The sequence below is a fragment of the Aotus nancymaae genome, unplaced genomic scaffold (assembly GCF_030222135.1).
Source record: "Aotus nancymaae isolate 86718 unplaced genomic scaffold, 86718_ANA_hifiasm-v0.15.2.pri h1tg000009l, whole genome shotgun sequence".
In the NCBI taxonomy this organism is placed as follows: Eukaryota; Metazoa; Chordata; class Mammalia; order Primates; family Aotidae; genus Aotus; species Aotus nancymaae.
The window spans coordinates 15,815,003-15,833,549 of NW_026988420.1; the positions used below are offsets into that span (position 1 = coordinate 15,815,003).

The 18,547-nt window shown below is 34.5% G+C and overlaps 1 protein-coding gene across 2 annotated transcripts in view; it reads right to left on the reverse strand.

The window, feature by feature from the left end:
* Window positions 1-45: 45 nt before the first annotated feature.
* The window catches only part of INTS6 (integrator complex subunit 6), a 90,807-nt gene continuing 72,305 nt past the window's right edge, over window positions 46-18,547 (reverse strand). For both annotated transcript variants that reach the window (XM_021674544.2, XM_021674545.2), the window contains 8 exons: window positions 16,957-17,067; window positions 15,706-15,921; window positions 13,309-13,435; window positions 11,945-12,087; window positions 11,497-11,728; window positions 6,366-6,737; window positions 5,226-5,319; window positions 46-3,240 (listed from right to left, as the gene is read on the reverse strand). In XM_021674544.2, the coding sequence (XP_021530219.2) occupies window positions 3,147-3,240; window positions 5,226-5,319; window positions 6,366-6,737; window positions 11,497-11,728; window positions 11,945-12,087; window positions 13,309-13,435; window positions 15,706-15,921; window positions 16,957-17,067 (1,389 nt within the window). In that variant the 3' untranslated portion in view covers window positions 46-3,146. The remainder of the gene's footprint in view (window positions 3,241-5,225; window positions 5,320-6,365; window positions 6,738-11,496; window positions 11,729-11,944; window positions 12,088-13,308; window positions 13,436-15,705; window positions 15,922-16,956; window positions 17,068-18,547) is intronic.

The following is an 18,547-nucleotide window of genomic DNA, read 5'->3' on the forward strand; positions in this document are numbered from 1 at the left end:
AAGAAATAGGATAGAACAAGACTAATAAAATCAAGCAAAGGTGGATCTACTTTAACTAAACATCAGGCATTACTTTTATTTATGGAGAAAAAAATGTCAAAAGTTAGAATAATGAAAATTATGCATAGTTTTACATAAATTGTTAAGGAAATACTGTCAACATCATTTTATCTGAGAATCATTTGCATCCTGCTGTACCTTGTGCTAGAAATCAAAGGAACATTTTTGTGATGAGAAAGATATAAACCATTCACTAGAAAACAATCTATTTGGGGATTATCTATCTGGAGAGAAAAAGTTCAACAGAATATGTCTTCCTAGTATTTCACCATGATCATCCCAACCCCATATTGATTAGATGAAACTTTATCACCTAGAACAGGCAGCAGAGAGCCTTCTCTTAGAAAAGACATGTGAAAAAAATGAAAGATGGAAAAAAAAAGGACAGGTTTTACTCCCTAAAGAAACAAGGAGACAGGACTACATTTGAACAACAGAAAGGTCACCGCCAAAAACCAACAGCCAATAAAGGTTGATAGGTAAAAAAGAGATTCTGATTTTGGAATTCGACTGCATAAAAATGATGTAAAATCCTTAAATGAGAAAAAGACACACCACTATTTCAATGGTATGAGTTTTCAGAACTGCCTCAGTAGTCAGAATGAAAACATAAGGATAATCCAAAACCAGTTCCACAATCGACCGGAATTCTAGTAGTCCTTGTGATTTTATTTACCTCTATCTGGGAGGCATTAGCCCACATCACACAACACAGTGGCTGCTCTTCTGGTGATGGTTATGGAAGAGTTTAGAAATGAGTCTCAGCCTTCATTACTCCAAATTGACAAATCTTACTGATAAGAACAACTAATGAATCAATCAGCAACTGGGAAAGATGGGGGACATTAAAAAAAAATCTGAAAACTTCAAGATTAAACTTTCCAAGAATATCATTTGTCCAGCCTTAAGTCATTCAGTGACATAAAGGGCCTAAAAGACATGATGTTCCCCCTAGATTTATTCCCCTTCCCTTTTGCTGACAAGAATTCTACAATAAGTATTTCACTAATTTAACTAATATACCCATAGTTTTTTTTTTTTTTGTTTAAATGAAAAATGTCTGAGAGAGATGGGACAGTAACTTTAGTTCTGATAGGTTTCAAACCCTCCTGACCAGGTTTTAGGATGAGGCGAGAGGATAGTGGCAGAAAGATGAAAGACAAAAAGAGGAGATGAACAGAACTGCTACTTCTCACCTCCCTCCAGGGTTCATTCAGAAAAATGTATTAAAGGTCACGAGCAACCTGTGAAATAGAAAGTAAAACTTTCTGACAAGGAAAGCTGCTAAATATTGTGATAGGCTGAATCTCCTAAATACTCTTGTTAAGTATGAATTTTTATCTGAATGACTTCTAATCCCTCTTACTAATCTCAGAATCTAAAATATTCTGGATTTTGTGTGACTCTCATTGAATTTAGCAATGTGACTACAGGCAATTACCTTAACAATTCCATCTATTAAATGTTATCTTGCTAAAAAGTGTGTAGAAGTAAACAAAGTTTAAAGAACTGCATATGAAAATACTATATAATGTTACATTAAATTCTTCTTTTTCTTGACAGGGTTTGTCTTCAGTATTGGGAGAGTTTCAAATCCCCTAGATTAAATGCATGTTATCTACTTTCATTGATGCTTTTCTTCATAAAGTTATAATTTCACTTTGCTATACCCTTGAAATTTAAAAAATGTTCTGATCAAGTGTAAAAAGATAAGGGTATGTGATTTTCAATATTATAAACCTAAAAATACTTCAATTTTTTAATTTTATAAGTTTATTTTGCCTACTCTTAATCCAAATCTATTTTGACCTTCTTTTCTATTGGTTACCCCCCAAACCACTAAAAGGCACAGCAGTGATCTATGAATGGTGAGTGAGTCAGGCCATAAGATCGCTTCCTCAGTAAGGATATGCCAGGCCATGTTGAAGTGAGGGTGGAGATTGAATAGTGTGGTTTTCCTTATCCTATGAAACTCAGGGGGGATGCAAAATGAGCAAAGTCATCTTAAAGGTGTTTCCTTTCCATTTAGCTTGTAAATAAAATAGAATTTAAGTGTGAGAACAGTAGAGCAGAACAAAGAGGCCTCCAATTTGTTGTGGGCTTTTTTTGGAAGCATGGCATGAAGCTGCTAAAGGCTAGATATTTCAGAGTATGTAGTGCACTCCAAACCTACCACTCCCTAGCTAATAGCTTAAACTTTGTGCCACCCACAATCCTAGTGAGAAAGGAAAAGGTGTTGAAGTAAGGAAACCAGTAATATCCAAAGTTGTCTGCTTTTTAAATAGCTTTTAAAGTATCTGTCTATCTGCACCAGACAAAGTCATTCCCATAATCTGGGCAAAAATGGGAGCATGTTGGCATGGCCAACAAAAACTACAAACATATAGTAAAAAGGCAATGCAGATTATGTAACATGTAATTACAGTTAGGCTTAACAAACATGAACTTCAAGTGGTGTATTTTTCCAATGCTAAAAAGCAAGGCCTTTAAATTTCCATTATCTTAGGATGTTTTTAAATGATTACTTTAAATGCGATTACTTCCTAAACCACACAAGAGTAAAATAGAGCATTTATTGATGGAATAACAAAAGTGCTTTTCTTAAATATTCTTCAAAATACATTTGTACAACTTACAATAATATATCCAAAATAACTGTATATACAAAACATTACCTAGTTTTAATGTATGTGCTTTTTTCCCCAAAAATTACAAAGTAACTTCAATTTTTTTTTTTGGCAAAGTTCAACCTTAACAGAGGTGACAATTTTAAAGGTTGGTTTAAGAAAATAGAACCTGAGGGAAATTGACACGCAAGAGTCAATGACAAGCAAGAGATTTGGAGGAATATTTTTAGTTTGTTAAATAAAAATGTTTTTTAGAGTGATACCTTTCACATTACAAAAATAAACCAAAACGAAGAAAAGGTCACTGTAAAATGATGGAAAAAGGATCTGTAGATTTGCTTTTAGTATTTCAAATAGCCAACAATGCATGTCAGAAAATGAATGCAAGATCACAACAGTCTTGTATTTACTTTGTATTTGAAGAAGATAGTGAAATAAGTGGCCACATTCTATTTTCTTTTAATTGCTATTAATATGGTTGATCTGATTGGCTCTTCGATGAATTTCATCCAAGAAGTTCTCCAGTTGTTCTATTAGCATTCGTTTTTTAAACCTGTATGAAAAAATAAATAGTACTCTCAATTAGTATATACCTGTATAATTTTTTTTTTTAAAGAGAGAAAATTGCTTTGGGAAGATATTTCAAAGTGAAATGAAAATAGAAAAATCAATACTATAACACAAAATATGTTGAAAGATTAGCAAATTATTGTACCAGTACAGTATTATAATTTGTCCCTAAAACATTCTAGGTTTAAACAATGGGAAAGAGGTTGTTCCTTCCACAACCAAAAAGAAAAAGGAAAAAACAAACAAACAAAACAACAAATAATTAATATATTTGAAATATATTCAAGGGTTGCAAACACTCTAGTGAAATTTGGGCTCCCAAAGCATATACTTCAATAGCTTCTTCTCATGCTCTTTGTAAGCTGAACGTTGAAAGGAATGTGAACAAAGTATGAATATAATCTCCCACAAAATGGAAGAAGAAATGAAAATTGGGGAGTAGCATTTAAAAGCTATGGTATTCTATTACAATTTGAAAGCTAGCAAATCAAGGATAGACATCTATAATACAGAGTATAGAAAGTGGTTAAAGTTCAAGGGACAATTTTTAAAAATTTTCAGTAAAAAATTTGGGCAGACTAAAATTGCATCGTCTACATAATTGCTGATGGTTTTTAGAATATCCCAAGACACTGGACATTTTATTCCTATTTCCTTGCTACTTGCAAGCTAATCTAAATAGCCACCATAATACTACACAATTCTCTAAAAGGCGGCAGAAGTGAATTACAGATACCAGGAATATAGTTAAATTCCTAATAAGTTTTAGTGGACAGAATGTCACCATAAAGAGCATAACAGGTTAAATACTCAAAATTATATAAAAAGTTGTAGCCTTATCTTGATCCTGCAAAGTGGCTTGTGCTCTAGCCACTCCAAAGAAAAGAAAAGAAATAAAAAGAAAGCAAGTAACAAAAAAGTAACTTTATCTAAAATTTTTATGTGTCGTATAGAAAAGAGAGGGGGACAAAGGGTAAGTGTGTTTACATTTAGAAGGTCAGATGAGATAAGCCGCAACTTGTCTTACAATTCTAAAATTCCCAAAATCTTGAAGGAAAAATAAAAAAATGTTTTTAAACCCATACAACTGTTCTCCAGTTAAGTACACTTCTTAGTTACCATTTATAACCTTTATCTACTTTCTTTATACAGTGATCCCTCATATTCATGGGGGATTGATTCCAGGCTTCCCTATGAACAACAAAATCCATGAATGCTCAAGTTCCTTGTATAAAATGGCCCAATATTTGCATGTAACCTATATATATTCTCTCATATGCTCGAAATAATCTCTAGATTATTTATAATACTAATACAGTGTAAATGCTATATGAAGTAGACTGAATTAGAGAATGACAAGAAAAAAAAAAAGCCTGTACATATTCAATACAGCCACAACCATCCATTTCCCGCCTCCAGATACTTTGAATCTGTGGTTGCCTGAATCCACGAATGTGGAACCCACAGATACAGAGGACAAATGTACTAATAATCCTGAGCTACTGAAACAATCAGAACAAGGCCCATTTGTCCAATTCTGGTCCCCTTAATTACATTTTCCCATGTAAAAATAAATGACATTCAAGTATTGCTTATGTTATTTTTAGATTTAGATTGCTTATGTAATTTTTACAATTAATATTAATATATAAAGGAGAAAAATTAAAGGTTGTAAAATATTAATGTAAAGATATCAAAAAGCTACAGCAAAGAATCAACAAGAATTCTCCAAGTATCTAGTAATTTGCAGGGAGAAAAGGTCCATAATTCCTGAAGAATGTGTATGTGGCTGTTTTCTAAGTGAATTTCTTTCAATAAACTAAAAAAGAATAATAATTTATTTATATGTTGGTATGGTATATACATTTATAAACAACACAAGTGCAAAACAGATACTGTTAAAATACTGCTTATATAAACTGGGGACTCATTTCATCACCATTTCATTATATGCAATAGTTTATTTACCTTGATGCTTCTTTAATGACATTTTGTAAAAATATTAGTCTTGTTTGTAAACTGCCTTGCACATGCTTCAGTAAAGTGAAGATTCTTTCATATTCTTAAAGCAAAAGAAGCAAAAAGAAAAATTAAGTGGCTTTCATTTGTATTCTTATTCAATATTCTATTGCAGTTTATTATATTAAGATATACTGAGACAAAAACATTCTACATAAAAATTTCACCACCCATTCGATATTTTATATTTTAACATATATATAAAAGTAAGTATATAGCAACAAAGATAAAACAACTAATCAAATCCTGCTTTTTAAGTAAAAGTCCCTATTACACATAAAACGTAAAAGGATGAGTAAATAGCTTTTTGGTAGTATCACTAAAAAATAAGAACAAGTGGCCTTTACAAAACTCCACCCTTAACAGTTTAAAATTCTAACAGCTAACATGGGGGGTAAGTGGGAAGTGGGAAGTGGGGGGAAAAAAGCAAAAAGGTCAAGAGTGTTATTTCAGTTTAAAGTTTTCACATGAAACTCTGCAAGGACTATAAACTCCTAAATTCCAAGGACTGATTCGTACCCACTTCTGGACCACCCAGGTCACTGTATTACTCCAGGGGAAGTGATCTGTTAACATTCTCTAAATAAATGCCAATAATACTGAATATTTTTCCACAAAGTTGTGTTCATATACTAGATAGCTTTCATAACTTTAGTTTTTTAGCCTAAACATATCCTATGACATCACTATCATAGTTTAACTATTAAACATAGTGGTAGACACTGTGACAAAAACTTTACAGACATAAAGCCATTTAATTTTCACTGTATCTTTTGTGAGCTAGCTGCTATATTAAAATTATATTGTTGGACAGAAGAATATTCAAGACTATGGGTTCCTGTCATAGTAGGGACTACATGTAATTTATCTGTATAGTGTTGCTCTGCTCTCAGTCTCTGCTGCCTACCATACCTAGTACCTTGGAAATAGAAGATATTCAGTATTGGTAGTTGAATAAAGAACCTTAACTGAGCTGTTGTTCAAGACAGATCTAAAATCATATCTATTCTTTGACTACCATTACTTTTTTTTTTGCTTTTTGAGCACATCCAGAAATCAGATTTGAGGTTTGTCTCTTATTATACATACTTCTTCCTGGTTTTCGAATCTCTTTCATTATTTGTGCTTTTAGTTCAGTATTGACCTCTTCATGGCTTCTGCAATGTATCAATTTCTTTCCTTTGTTGAGTGAAGATGCTGGTATGTTCTCTTCAGCACATTGTTCTTTATCTCTTGGCTCCTCATGATTTTCTAAAAATCCACCAACAGTAAGGTCATTAGTTCCTAAATGGTCATGACCAAAAGCCTCTGTATGATTGGTTGGCCGTTCCAGTAAACTGGCTGGAGAAGATGTTGAGAATTCAGTATCCATAGCATTTGGTGTAATGTCTGATGAAAGTTGGTCTGCAACATGATTTTCAACCACATCATGTATTATCGAATCATTGGTGGTTTCTGAAACTAAAAACAAAGATATGGGGAAACATTACGGAATCTAGTCTCAAAGCATACAGTAAATAAAGCTACAAAAGAATATTATTGCAGCAAGTCACAACTGACACAAATAATGTGATATAGTTCTTAAGCATTGCCAAAGATACGGTATATTTCAATGTGACACATACACAGTATTTACAAAATATTTACGATTTTTATTCTTAAGGGCAAAAATAAAGCCAATTTCAAATAGGTTTTAGTTTTCTGGTTGATTCTATGGCAATTTTATTGAAACAAGTAGGTTCTTGATACTTCAATGAAATATATATGATCGCAATTATTACAGTCATCTCTATCTTAGAGAACCCTAACTCATTCCAACCTACCTATGTCTTATACATCTAGTATCATATAGAGGCAAAAGTAAACACTGAGTAGTTTTTACTTTCACTTATACTTCTGGTCTCTCACTGTTCCAAATTCTGCAGAGAACATATCACCAAACAGGTAATGGTTTACAGTATACCCTTCTCTTATAACTAGAAAATCTAGTCATCATTTAATTAGCAGTGCAGAGCAACCTGGTGCCCACTTCAGCTCATTAGACTACTAAACCTGAAAGCTGGCAAGCTTGCCTCTTAACACCAGATTATTAGACATGCCCCACAGAAAGCAGCTGAATTTTAAGTTCTGTGATTGCTCACCAACCTCCAGGATACCCCTCATTTCCTGTCCAAACTATAAGCTATTTACTCATATTCCCCTACACTCATTTCCACAAATCCCCCAAATTCCTGACTCTCTCCTAAATTCTATTCCATGATTTGCAAACTCTCCTTTACTGAATATTCTCTACAACAACTTATGCTTTAACTGGAACCCAGCTCTCCTGTATGGAGACTGCTCTCCTTTCCAGACCAAAAGTAGAAATTGCCTTCTCTTGCACATTCTCCACAGGCATAAAAGGACATGGTGTCACTGATTCCTTTACTTCCTAGTGCCATTGCAAAATTACTCCTTTGTACTCTTGTGAGACTCAATCATGCCATTCACGCTGTCTCTCCTCATCACTATCTTATGCCAATCTCCAGGGCACACGCCTGTAAGCCAGTGTTGTCTCTGGCACCCAGTTCATAGCCTTCCTTCTGCTGTGCTGAGCCCCTATTGACTCCAGTGGGGATGGCACCAAGTTCAAGATGCTGAAGAAGAGATCCAGAGCCTGCAAACAAGACAAGGGGTTTTGTTGGGGGCTTACGTAAAGGGGGCAGAGCCCAGTGGCAGCAAGCTGGGCAGAAAAATGGCAACTGCTTGCAGAAAGCATGCAGTTTATATCGTATTTTCACTTAGCACTCTTCCCTCTAACAATCTCCACCAGGCAACCTTAATTTAACCCAAAACAATGGGCTTCAATCCCCTGTCTGGCCTGCATTCACTTGACAATGAGCTAGGGGCTCAGATGTTCCTCACAGATAGGGAATGGATCTTTGGGTTAGACACCCTATTCCCTAGCTCAGAACTCCCAACCACATGCGGGTGTGTCTGCCATGCAGAGTCATTCTCAGAGTATGCTTCAGTTAAGTGCATCTACCATGTACATTCCACCCCCAAAACCCTCCTGACTTCATTCTTGGTCCTTACTACTACTTGAAGTCTGGTGTGTGGACAAGCAGCAGTAGCACCATCAGAGAGCTTGCTAGAAATGTTCATCTGCCCCAGACTGAATAAATGGAAATCTGTAGTTCAACTAGACTTTCCGGGTGATTCACATGCATATTCAAGTCTGAGAAGTTTTGTGGTGACTTTAATGTTTAAGCAGATCACCTGTTAAGAACCTGGCTTCCCCATTCCCCAGTTTTTCTCTAAAGAACTTACACCTTCGCCTTTCAGATCCAGACAAGTTCAGAGATGGAGGGTATAACCCTCATCTTTGCAGTACTCCCATTACTGCTCCTTAACTCAGTCAGACTTTGACTCTAGCAATTCCTCAACTTTCTTCCTCCTATTAACCATATCCTTTCTAAGTAACCAATTCTGTATCAGGCTTATATCCCATGACATATCACTTTTACCAATGTCTTAATTTCTCTTGTTCTACTGTCTTCCCATAACATCTGCCAAGAAAAACCTCATCTCTTGACTTACTCTGCTTGCCCCAGACTTGCATCTGGAATGATGAACACTGCTGGAGAAATAGGGCCTACCTCTACAGAGTGGTCACAATCACCATCTCTACTTGGATCCTAGGCACTGTCTAGCAATCTTATCACAACCTTTTCTCCTTCTCCCACATAGATTATTAAACTTCCCCACTCTCTTCAAATCTCTGACTTTCCCGATATCCCCTTCCATCTCAGCAGTATACCTCACCTTCTACTTCATGGAGCTAAGCAAAGTCATGATTAAGGGACTTCCTTTACCTCCCTCTAACTAAATTGTATGCCCCTGTCATCCCTGTTCCCCTGCCCCGACATTCTGAGTCAATGGAGGCAGCATTCTTTCATCTGTGCTCTAGACCACTCCCTCTTGCTTTCCCAATAATTTTGTGCTGAGTATGCCTTTTCTCATGTTCATTTTCAACCTCACCCTCTTTACTGGTTCCATCACCAGCACTGAAACATGCTCAAGTGTCTTTGATCTTAAAAACAAAGAAAAATCACCATTTTCAAAACCCTGTGAACTCTTTCAGGTACCGTGCTCTTTCCCCATCTTCCTTTTACAGCTAAACTTCTTAAATGGTTGTGTTCATATTCATACTCATTGTTTCCATTTTCTCACCTCTCATTCCTCCCATAACCCCTCATTAGGATCTGCCCCTTTACTCCACAGAAATTTCTCTGACGAAGATCGCCAAAGACCACAGAATCTTTCCATTTCTCTTGACTGAACTTTTTTTTTCTTAGTATTTGGGACAACTCCCCATTCAATTATCTCACCCTTTAGCTTCCATGACATTAAATTCTTCCCTATTTTCTCCTATCTCTAAAATTCTTCCCTCGCAGTCTCCTTTTCTGCTCTTTCTTCTCTTAACTTTGGCACTGTCAAGGCTCTTGTTCTGAGCCTTTTTTCTTCTGTTTGCCTTGGTGAGATTTTATTCAGTGCAATGGGCAATAACCTGCTACCCACCCCTCTAGCCCAATCCCCTTCTGAGTCCCAAACTCAATATTCATTTTCTAACTTAGGATCTCCACTTGATCGCCTAGTATGCACTTCTAAACTAAACTAAGCTGTCATTTCTTCTTCCACCCACTAGTGTCTTTCAAGACAGAAACCTGACTCCTCTCCTGCTCTGGTCCCAACATCCAACCAGTAATGAAGTCCAAGTATTTCTCAAATACATATTCTTCTTGCAACTCTACTGCAAGGTCACCAGCATCTGTTCCCTGGGTTTCCTAACTGGTTCCTGTGCATGCACAGTAATTATTTAATAATATCAAATAATATACAGTCAATGTCCACACTCTCCAATTACCTTATATGTTTTCTATTTGTGGAAAAGTTTGATTTTGTTTGATTCTGGGTACAGTTAAGACCTATACATTGCAACTGGCTTATGTATCTCTTAACTACATTTGAATCTATACAATCATTCTGTACCCCCTTTTACTATGTATTTTTCTGGAAAAAAAAAAGACAAAAGATTCTTTGTCCTGTACAGTTTCCTATAATCTGGATTTTACTAATTGTATCCCACAGGTTTCTCTGTCCCCTGTATATTCCCTATAAATTGGTTTGACTACATTGATGTTCAATTTGTTTTTTTTTTTTTTTTTGGCAAGACAACCTCAGGTAGTATTGTTATTTCCACTGAGTTATATAATATTTTGTTTCTCTTCAGTTAAGAGGCTATAAGTATGACCATGATCTATAATTGATAAGTCCATTAACACATTAGAGTTTCCCTACATTCATTCTTGTTCCTCTCTAATAATATTCCACACACATTATAGTCAACCTGGTCTTCAGAAAATGCTAATCAGATTAGTTACCACCATTTTAAAACCTTTCAGTGTATTCTCACTGTCCTTAAAGTTGAAAATCTTTACAATAGCTTCCAAGGCCTTCCATAATCTGGGTTCTATCTTTCAGTTCACACCTTACCTCATGCCCAACACCCTTGCTATACTGAAGTTCTTTAAGTTCCCTTAATGTCCTTTTCTTTATGCCTCTACACATACTCTTTTTAGACTACTGCTCTAGCATAAGCAAATGCATAGCTTTTGCTTATGTAAAGCTTTTGCTCAGTAAAGTGTCTTGACTTCATAGACTTAAATCCTCTTGCCAGATGCTTCCACAATATACTTGACATCTTTTTTGTAACATTCAACATACTTCTAAATCTGTTCAATGACTGACCTTCCTTGCTGATATTTTAAAAGAGGGCAGAGCTCACTCCGGTCATCAGTGGTTGTGAATCTCAAAGCACAGCATTATCCAAAATAGCATACATATTTAATAATTAGTTGACTTCAACTGAAATTAAAAACCATCTTTCTGTGGACAATAATACTCCTTTCATAAGTATTATTTTGAAAGATTTGCAAATGATATGTTAGAGCATGATAGCTAATAGAGCATCATAAATAGAAGAAATGTTCAAATGTTCATTAAAAAGACATACAAAAATGATTATATGCTTATTTAGACTAAACAAGTATCTTCTCTACACGTTCATTCACTCATTGTACTACTAATCAATTTTCTTCTATAATCAATGACAAAAATCTCTTCCTTGAAAAGGAACCAAAAGGCAGCAAATAATGTCTAAGAGAAAACCAATTCTTACTTTTATGAAGAGGAAGAGGTTTAATAAGATCTGGCTGTGCTTGAGTTGTAGGTGCAGGTGGTCCTTTCCCCCCGATATGGTTGTTTACAACAGGATTCTGCTGTCTGCCTCTTAGTAGTGGAGACATACACCGACGTCTTTTAGGGATCCCTTGCATATTTGGTTCTCCAGGTCGTTTATGTTTATTTTGAGGTCCAGCCACAAATTCATCTGCTTCATCTATCATCATACCCTTTAACAAAAATAATACAATTTTCTTGAATTTACAATGTTGAAGTGGCACAACCAGTGTCAATTCTAATGAAGGTAAACTACATTGTAATTATGTTGACATTTATTAGATACTCTACTAGGAAAATAGCTTCAGCTTACTTTAGTTAAATTAAGAACTAGAAAACTGATAGTGCCTATCACAAACAAATTATATAATAGAACACTTCAAAATTACCTTTTTATCCAGCTTAAAGGGGTTGCCAAATGTATGCAACCTTCGAGGCTGATCAGGATCAAGTTCTCTTAGTGGAGAAGGTACTTGCTTGAGGTATTCCTGGTAATTCCCCATTTGTGCTATAGGAACACTGTGCACTTGATCTTTCAAAAAGAATGCAACAGCAACAAAAGTTAACCTCACTAAGACTGTACTTCAATTAGTTCTCAAATAATGTTTCCTTATATATGAATGTTACCTAGTGTTATTCTAGACAGCTTTCCTTACCAACATATTCTAAATTCATTTGGTGTAGTTATGACCACTGTGACAAAATATTTTAAAATAAAATTTAAAATATTGATTTCATCATCTAAACAAAACAAAAATTGCCATTAATTTCAGTACATAGAAAGTATGTGTGGCTAGGTGCAGTGGCTCCAGGCCGGTAATCCCAGCATTTTGGGAGGTTGAGGCAGGTGGATCACTTGAGGTCAGGAGTTTGAGACCAGCCTGGCCAACATGGGAAAACCCCATCTCTATTAAAAATACAAAAATCTGCAGGGCATGGTGGCATGTGCCTGTAATCGCAGCTACTAGGGAGGCTAAGGAGGAGAACTGCTTGAACCCAGGAGGTAGAGGTTGCAGTGAGCCATCGCACTACTGCACTCCAGCCTGGGTCACACGAGCGAGACTCTGACTCAAAAAAAAAGAAGAAAAAGAAAACAAAGTATGTGAGATCTTACCATGAAGGATGTATCTCTTCTACACTATTCCAAATAAACAGAATTTAATTATAGTAAAATTTGTAGAAAACAGAAGTATAGTATGGTAGAGAAGAGAAGTCACATAGCTAACCCCTTTTATATAAAATTGTTAGAATGCTTAAATCATAGATGGCAAAGGTTTAAAGTCTCATCTGACTTGATTTATAGTGGGTGCCATGGACAAAGGTGAAGGAATTATCAGAACATGTCATGAAACTGACTATCCAGAGTTAAACCATCAGATACTGGTATATCTCAAGAAAATGACTGAGATAAGAAAAAAAATCACTTATTTTAAGTATATAGTTTGATAAGTGTTAGTGTGTGCGTGTGTGTGTGTGAGAGAGAGAGAAAGAGAGAGAGAGAAATCTATAAAAGGAAACTAAACTGTTAAGAAAGGTTGTTGCCTCTAGAAAGACAATTTGGGGCAACAGTGATGGTAGGAAGAAAGGTAGAGAATCAGGGATGATTCACCTTTTCCTTCATTTGTTTGAACTTACAATAAGAATGTTATACTACTGTAATAATTCTTTGAAATTAATATCACCATGCTATGCTTTTTCAGACTATAAAGAAAAAAAAACATTACAAATGCCAGTATTAAAACTATGATCTAACCTTCGTCCTGTCCTTTCAGAAATCTGCGGGTGCTCTTCAAAAGATTAGATCTCATTCTTGTTAAGTGATCCAGGAGATTTCGTCTTGGTATGTCATAAGCATTTCTAAATGTCTGTGGCTTCAAATCCTATTAAACAACATTTGAGGATAAAATTTATTGTTAAACATAGAATTAAAAGACTAAAATCTCTAGCCTGCAGCATAGGTTTGGAAATAAGATATATAAACTAGTTAGCTTAAAAAAATAAAGACATCTAACTCTAAAGATTTTATTATATATTCTGGACAAAAGAAATTCATTTAAGTAAAAACCAGTTTCCAAATTTTAAAAATATAAAATTTTTTAAAAACAGCTTTGATGTATAATTTATATACCATAAAATCACCTATTTTAAGTATACAGTTTAATGAGTGTTAGTAAATTTATACATGTGAAACCATCATCATAATCCAGTTTAAGAACATTTCCACCATCTCCAAAAGTTCCTTGTACCCACTTGTAGTAAATCACTATTCCTACCCCCAGGCAAGTACAGGATTTGCTTTCTTTCTATGCTCCATTTTATAAATATAATTTTGCAATGTCTAATTTTTTCTACTTGGCTTATATCAATTAGCATGATATTTTTGAAATTCATTGACATTATTCATGTATCAGTAGTCTGTTCCTTTTTATACATCTTCTTTATTCACCAGTTGATGGACACTTGGACTGTTTCAAGTTTTTTGGCCATTATGAATAATGCTGCTATGAATTGGCATACTAAGCCTATAAGTAGAATGACTGATTGTACAGCAAATTTATATTTACCTTCTTAAGAAAATACCAACTATATACTATCAGTAATGTTATGAGAGTTGCTTCACATTCTCATCAATACCTGTATTTTTTGTCTTCTAAATTTTAGTCATTCTAACAGTTATGAAGTAGTTATCTCATTATGGTCTTAATTTGGATTTCCCTAATGGCTGATAAGGCTGTTTCTTCATGTTCTTATTTGTATTTGTGTATTTTCTTTGGTGAAATGTCTGTTCAAATATTTTGCCCATGTTTGTCTCTTTATTATTGAGTTATATGAGTTCTTTATATATTTTAATACAAGTCCTTTATTTGATATGTGCTTTTTCTCCCAACCTGTAGCTTGCCCTCTTCATTTTTAAAGTTTCTTTGGAGAGCAAAAATGTTTTATTTTAATGAAATTCAATTTATCAACATTTTTGGTATGTGCTTTTAGAAATCTTTGCTAACTTGCTGGCACGGTGGCTTACGCCTGTAATCCCAGCACTTTGGGAGGCTGAGGCGGGCAGATCACGAGGTCAGGAGATCGAGACCATCCTGGCTAACACAGTGAAACCCCAGCTCTACTAAAAATACAAAAAAAAAATTAGCTGGGTGTGGTGGCATGCACCTGAAGTCCCAGCTACTCGGGAGGCTGAGGCAGGAGAATCACTTGAATCCAGGAGGCAGAGGTTGCAGTGAGCAGAGATTGCGTCACTGCACTCCAGCCTGGGTGACAGAGCGAGACTCCGTCTCTAATTTAAAAAAAAAAAAAAAAAAATCTTTGCTAACTCAACATCATGATTTTTTCCTATGTTTTTTTCTAGAAGTTTATAGTCTTAGTTTCTTACATTTAAGACCATGACCACTTCAAATAATATGAGGTAATGGTCAAATTCATTATTTTGCATATGGATATCCAATTGTTCCATTTGTTTAAAAGACTGTTTACTTATCCACTAACTTATTTTAGCATCTTTGTTAAGAATTAATTAACTATATGTGTGAGGGCCTACATCTAGACTCAATTTTGTTCTACTAATCTATATGTTTATCCTTATGACAGCACCACACTGCATGGATCACTGTAGTAAGTTTTACGGTAAGTTTTAAAATCAGATGATGTAAGTCTTCCAACTCTATTCCTCTAAAATTGTTTTAGCTATTCTAGGACCTTTAATTTCCATATAAATTTTAGAATCAGCTTGTCTATTTCTACAAAAAGGCTGCTGGGATAAAGATATCTGTAACAATGAGTACTCACATAGCATTTTTGGATCATGCTGTGGGCCTAATAGGGTCATCAGTTTAAGTACAAAACTATAGTGAATTCTACCGTCCACTATTTTAACTTTAAGCAATTTCTAAGCCTCTGTTTTCTCATCTATAAAATAAACAAGTTAGTTTACGCTTCATCAATCTATCCATTCATTCACACACCATGTATACTGTTTGTTTTAATTCTAGCAGTGACAGTATAATGATCATTATTCTGCAGGGGTACAGAAGTACTTATTAAACTCTGGATAAACTGAATGTCAGAGTTAGCAGAAAATGTGATTTATCCAGTAACATAACAGAACATAAATAAAGTAGTACTAAGTTCATATGACTATTACCTTATTCAGCAATGCAACTTGGAACCCAGTGTATTCCTTCATATTAAGGTCTAGCAGTCTGTGAGGGACATCCTCTGAAATTCCCTGGAGGAGCTGCTGAAAATCTTTCCTATATGCCATTGATAAACCATGTGATCGGCTCCGGACTTTTATTCCAGTTTCCTGTACTACTTTTTTGCCTACAGATCCAATGACTCGATCAGATTCTATTTTGGCCTAAAGTAAAAATAAGTAAGAATTATCTTGATGAAATCTAAATTAATAAACCAGATACTAATGGTTGTGATCTTCTATAAATTAAATATATATATATTTTAAGTACATAAGGAGTTAACTCAAGTAGCATAGTTATGTCAAGTATTGGGTAAATTAAACATAGTTTAAACAACAACATCATATGATTTTAAATCATTACAACTCTAAACTTTTGGGGCAGTACAAACACAACTTCAATTTATTATTTTATTTATTAACACCCACTATACTTAAACCATAAAATGTAAATGCACACTAAATGAAAATGTATATTCCCAATTCAGGTTATTATTTTTAAAAATATCATTACATAAGACATTTTTATTAGCACACCGATATGGCAAGTAATTATGCAGTTCTTCCCTGGAAAGCAAGGAGCAATGTTTTTACTCCTCCCAAACTGCATTTTGATTTGTAGTTAATGTAGAGATGTCACAAGTACTGAAAAAATAATGTATTTCATAGGCCATTAGTATTTTGGCAGTCAGTTAAACTATATACTGCTTGACTATATTAATATATTAAACTATATACTGCTTGACTATATTAATAGTATTTATTACTGTGGTTTATGGCCAGAAAGACAAAATTCAGTGTTTTCTATGAACATTTCAAAGAAACTCCCATGCTGAAAGAAAAATTGGCAGGTTTCAAAACATAAAGCAAGAGAAGCTGTTTTTTCTTTTTTAAGGAAAAATGACTTTCTAATCTAAATTTCTCAAAAGATAAAAATGTTCACATGTAGAAGTCTGGGACCACACTCATGCAGCCACTTTTATAAATTAGGAATTATTATACAATTTTAAAATTAACATTTCAAGACATAGCACACCATGGACGTGAGACAGAATTATGTTAATATATGGCTCTAAAATGTAATATATTAATATAACAGAATTCCATTAGAACTATCAAGAACTAGCTTTTAACCTGTTTAACTATCTTAGCCAAAAGCATTTAAAATTCTTAATGGCTCACTCTATTTCTTGATATTACCTGTTGACTCAGTTTTTTGAGGTATGAAATGACACTGTAACTAAGTCCATATTCCATACTGTCTGCTATTAGGTTAGGTGCTCCCATCATCCTAACAGCTTTCTTCAAGGGCTATAGAAAAAAAGAAAACATCACTCAATATAAAGCTTATTAAAAACTATGGTTCCATGTATAGTCTGCCTTAAAATTTTCTCCAAAAAATTATTTCCCCTTCTTCTCCTCAATAAGGAAGTAACACAATCATATTTGTGTTTCAGTAAAATGTTTGGCAGGATTGAAAGGCCATTTGAAGTAGTTAAAAAGGATTAGAGGCCATAATAACTCCCAAGGCAAAAATGATAAAATGCTGGACTTCCTGGGAGATATAACAAGTACCACTGGGAGATACTAAGTTTGGAAGAAATGGACAGAAGACACATTACAGGGGGTAGCTCTGATAAAATGTGGATAGTAAGCAAAAAGCACTCAAGAAAAACTCAAGATCTTTACTTTGGGTAATTAGCTGCTCAACCACTCACTAGTTATATGATTCTAGATCAGGTTATATAATAAGCTCTCTGTGGCTTAGTTTCTCATTTGCAAAATGGGGATAATAATTGTTCTCACCCTTATAGGGTTGTCATGGGATTAAATGAGTCGATACACATAAAGCACTTCATAAAACCATCAGGTACACAATATTAATCATTACTATTATTATCATATGCTGAGCTGAAGAAAACAAACTCTGAAGGAAACGTAAGCAGGAGGAAAAAACGATCTAATATTTATTACAGATGTGGTATGGTAAAAAACAAAAACAAAAACCTTTCAATTGTAAGGAGAGACTGAGAACTACTTTGTGTGATGAGAAATATCACTAGCAAGAGTGTCTAGCATTTGTGAATGGGATAGAGCCAGAAAAAGGATGATAATCATTGACCTATTAGAAAGTATATAAGCACTGGTGTCAAACTGAAATCCCAGCCCTGATATTTAACACCTATCTGGCTTGGCTAAATCCTCAGGGTTGCTATGAAACATAAATGAGTCAACATATGTAACAGTTCCTATTCAAAGTATTTGTTCTTTTTTGCCCTTCTACATGGTAGGCACTGTGTGCCAGACATTCAACACAACTTATCTCTTAGAACTATAAAATGTCTTGATTTTCAAAGCCTAAGAAATTAATCTCCTAATTATATTAGGGATGATTTACAAATGCTGTAATATTCCCACATCAAAAACAAAAGTAATACATAAATGATTTTAATTCAGGTACTTTTGTTAAAAAGTTACTTTTCACAAACTAAATCGTGTATTTAATAAAATGCATGTTATTGGTTTTACCTACTAGGATACACTAGTTTTGAAGTAATCAACTTCTCTAAAGCACATGGTTCTATAAGAACATACATTTATCCACCTTACAAGGTGTTTCTAGAGATTTGGGAAATACAAAAAAAATTATTGTGCACACTTAAAAAAAATACAGTCAGCCCTCCATATCTGTGGATTCTGTATTCTGTGAATTCAACCAATCACAGGCCGAAAATGTTAGGAAAAAAAAAAAGGATCGCTGCATCTGTATTGAACATATACAGACTCTTTT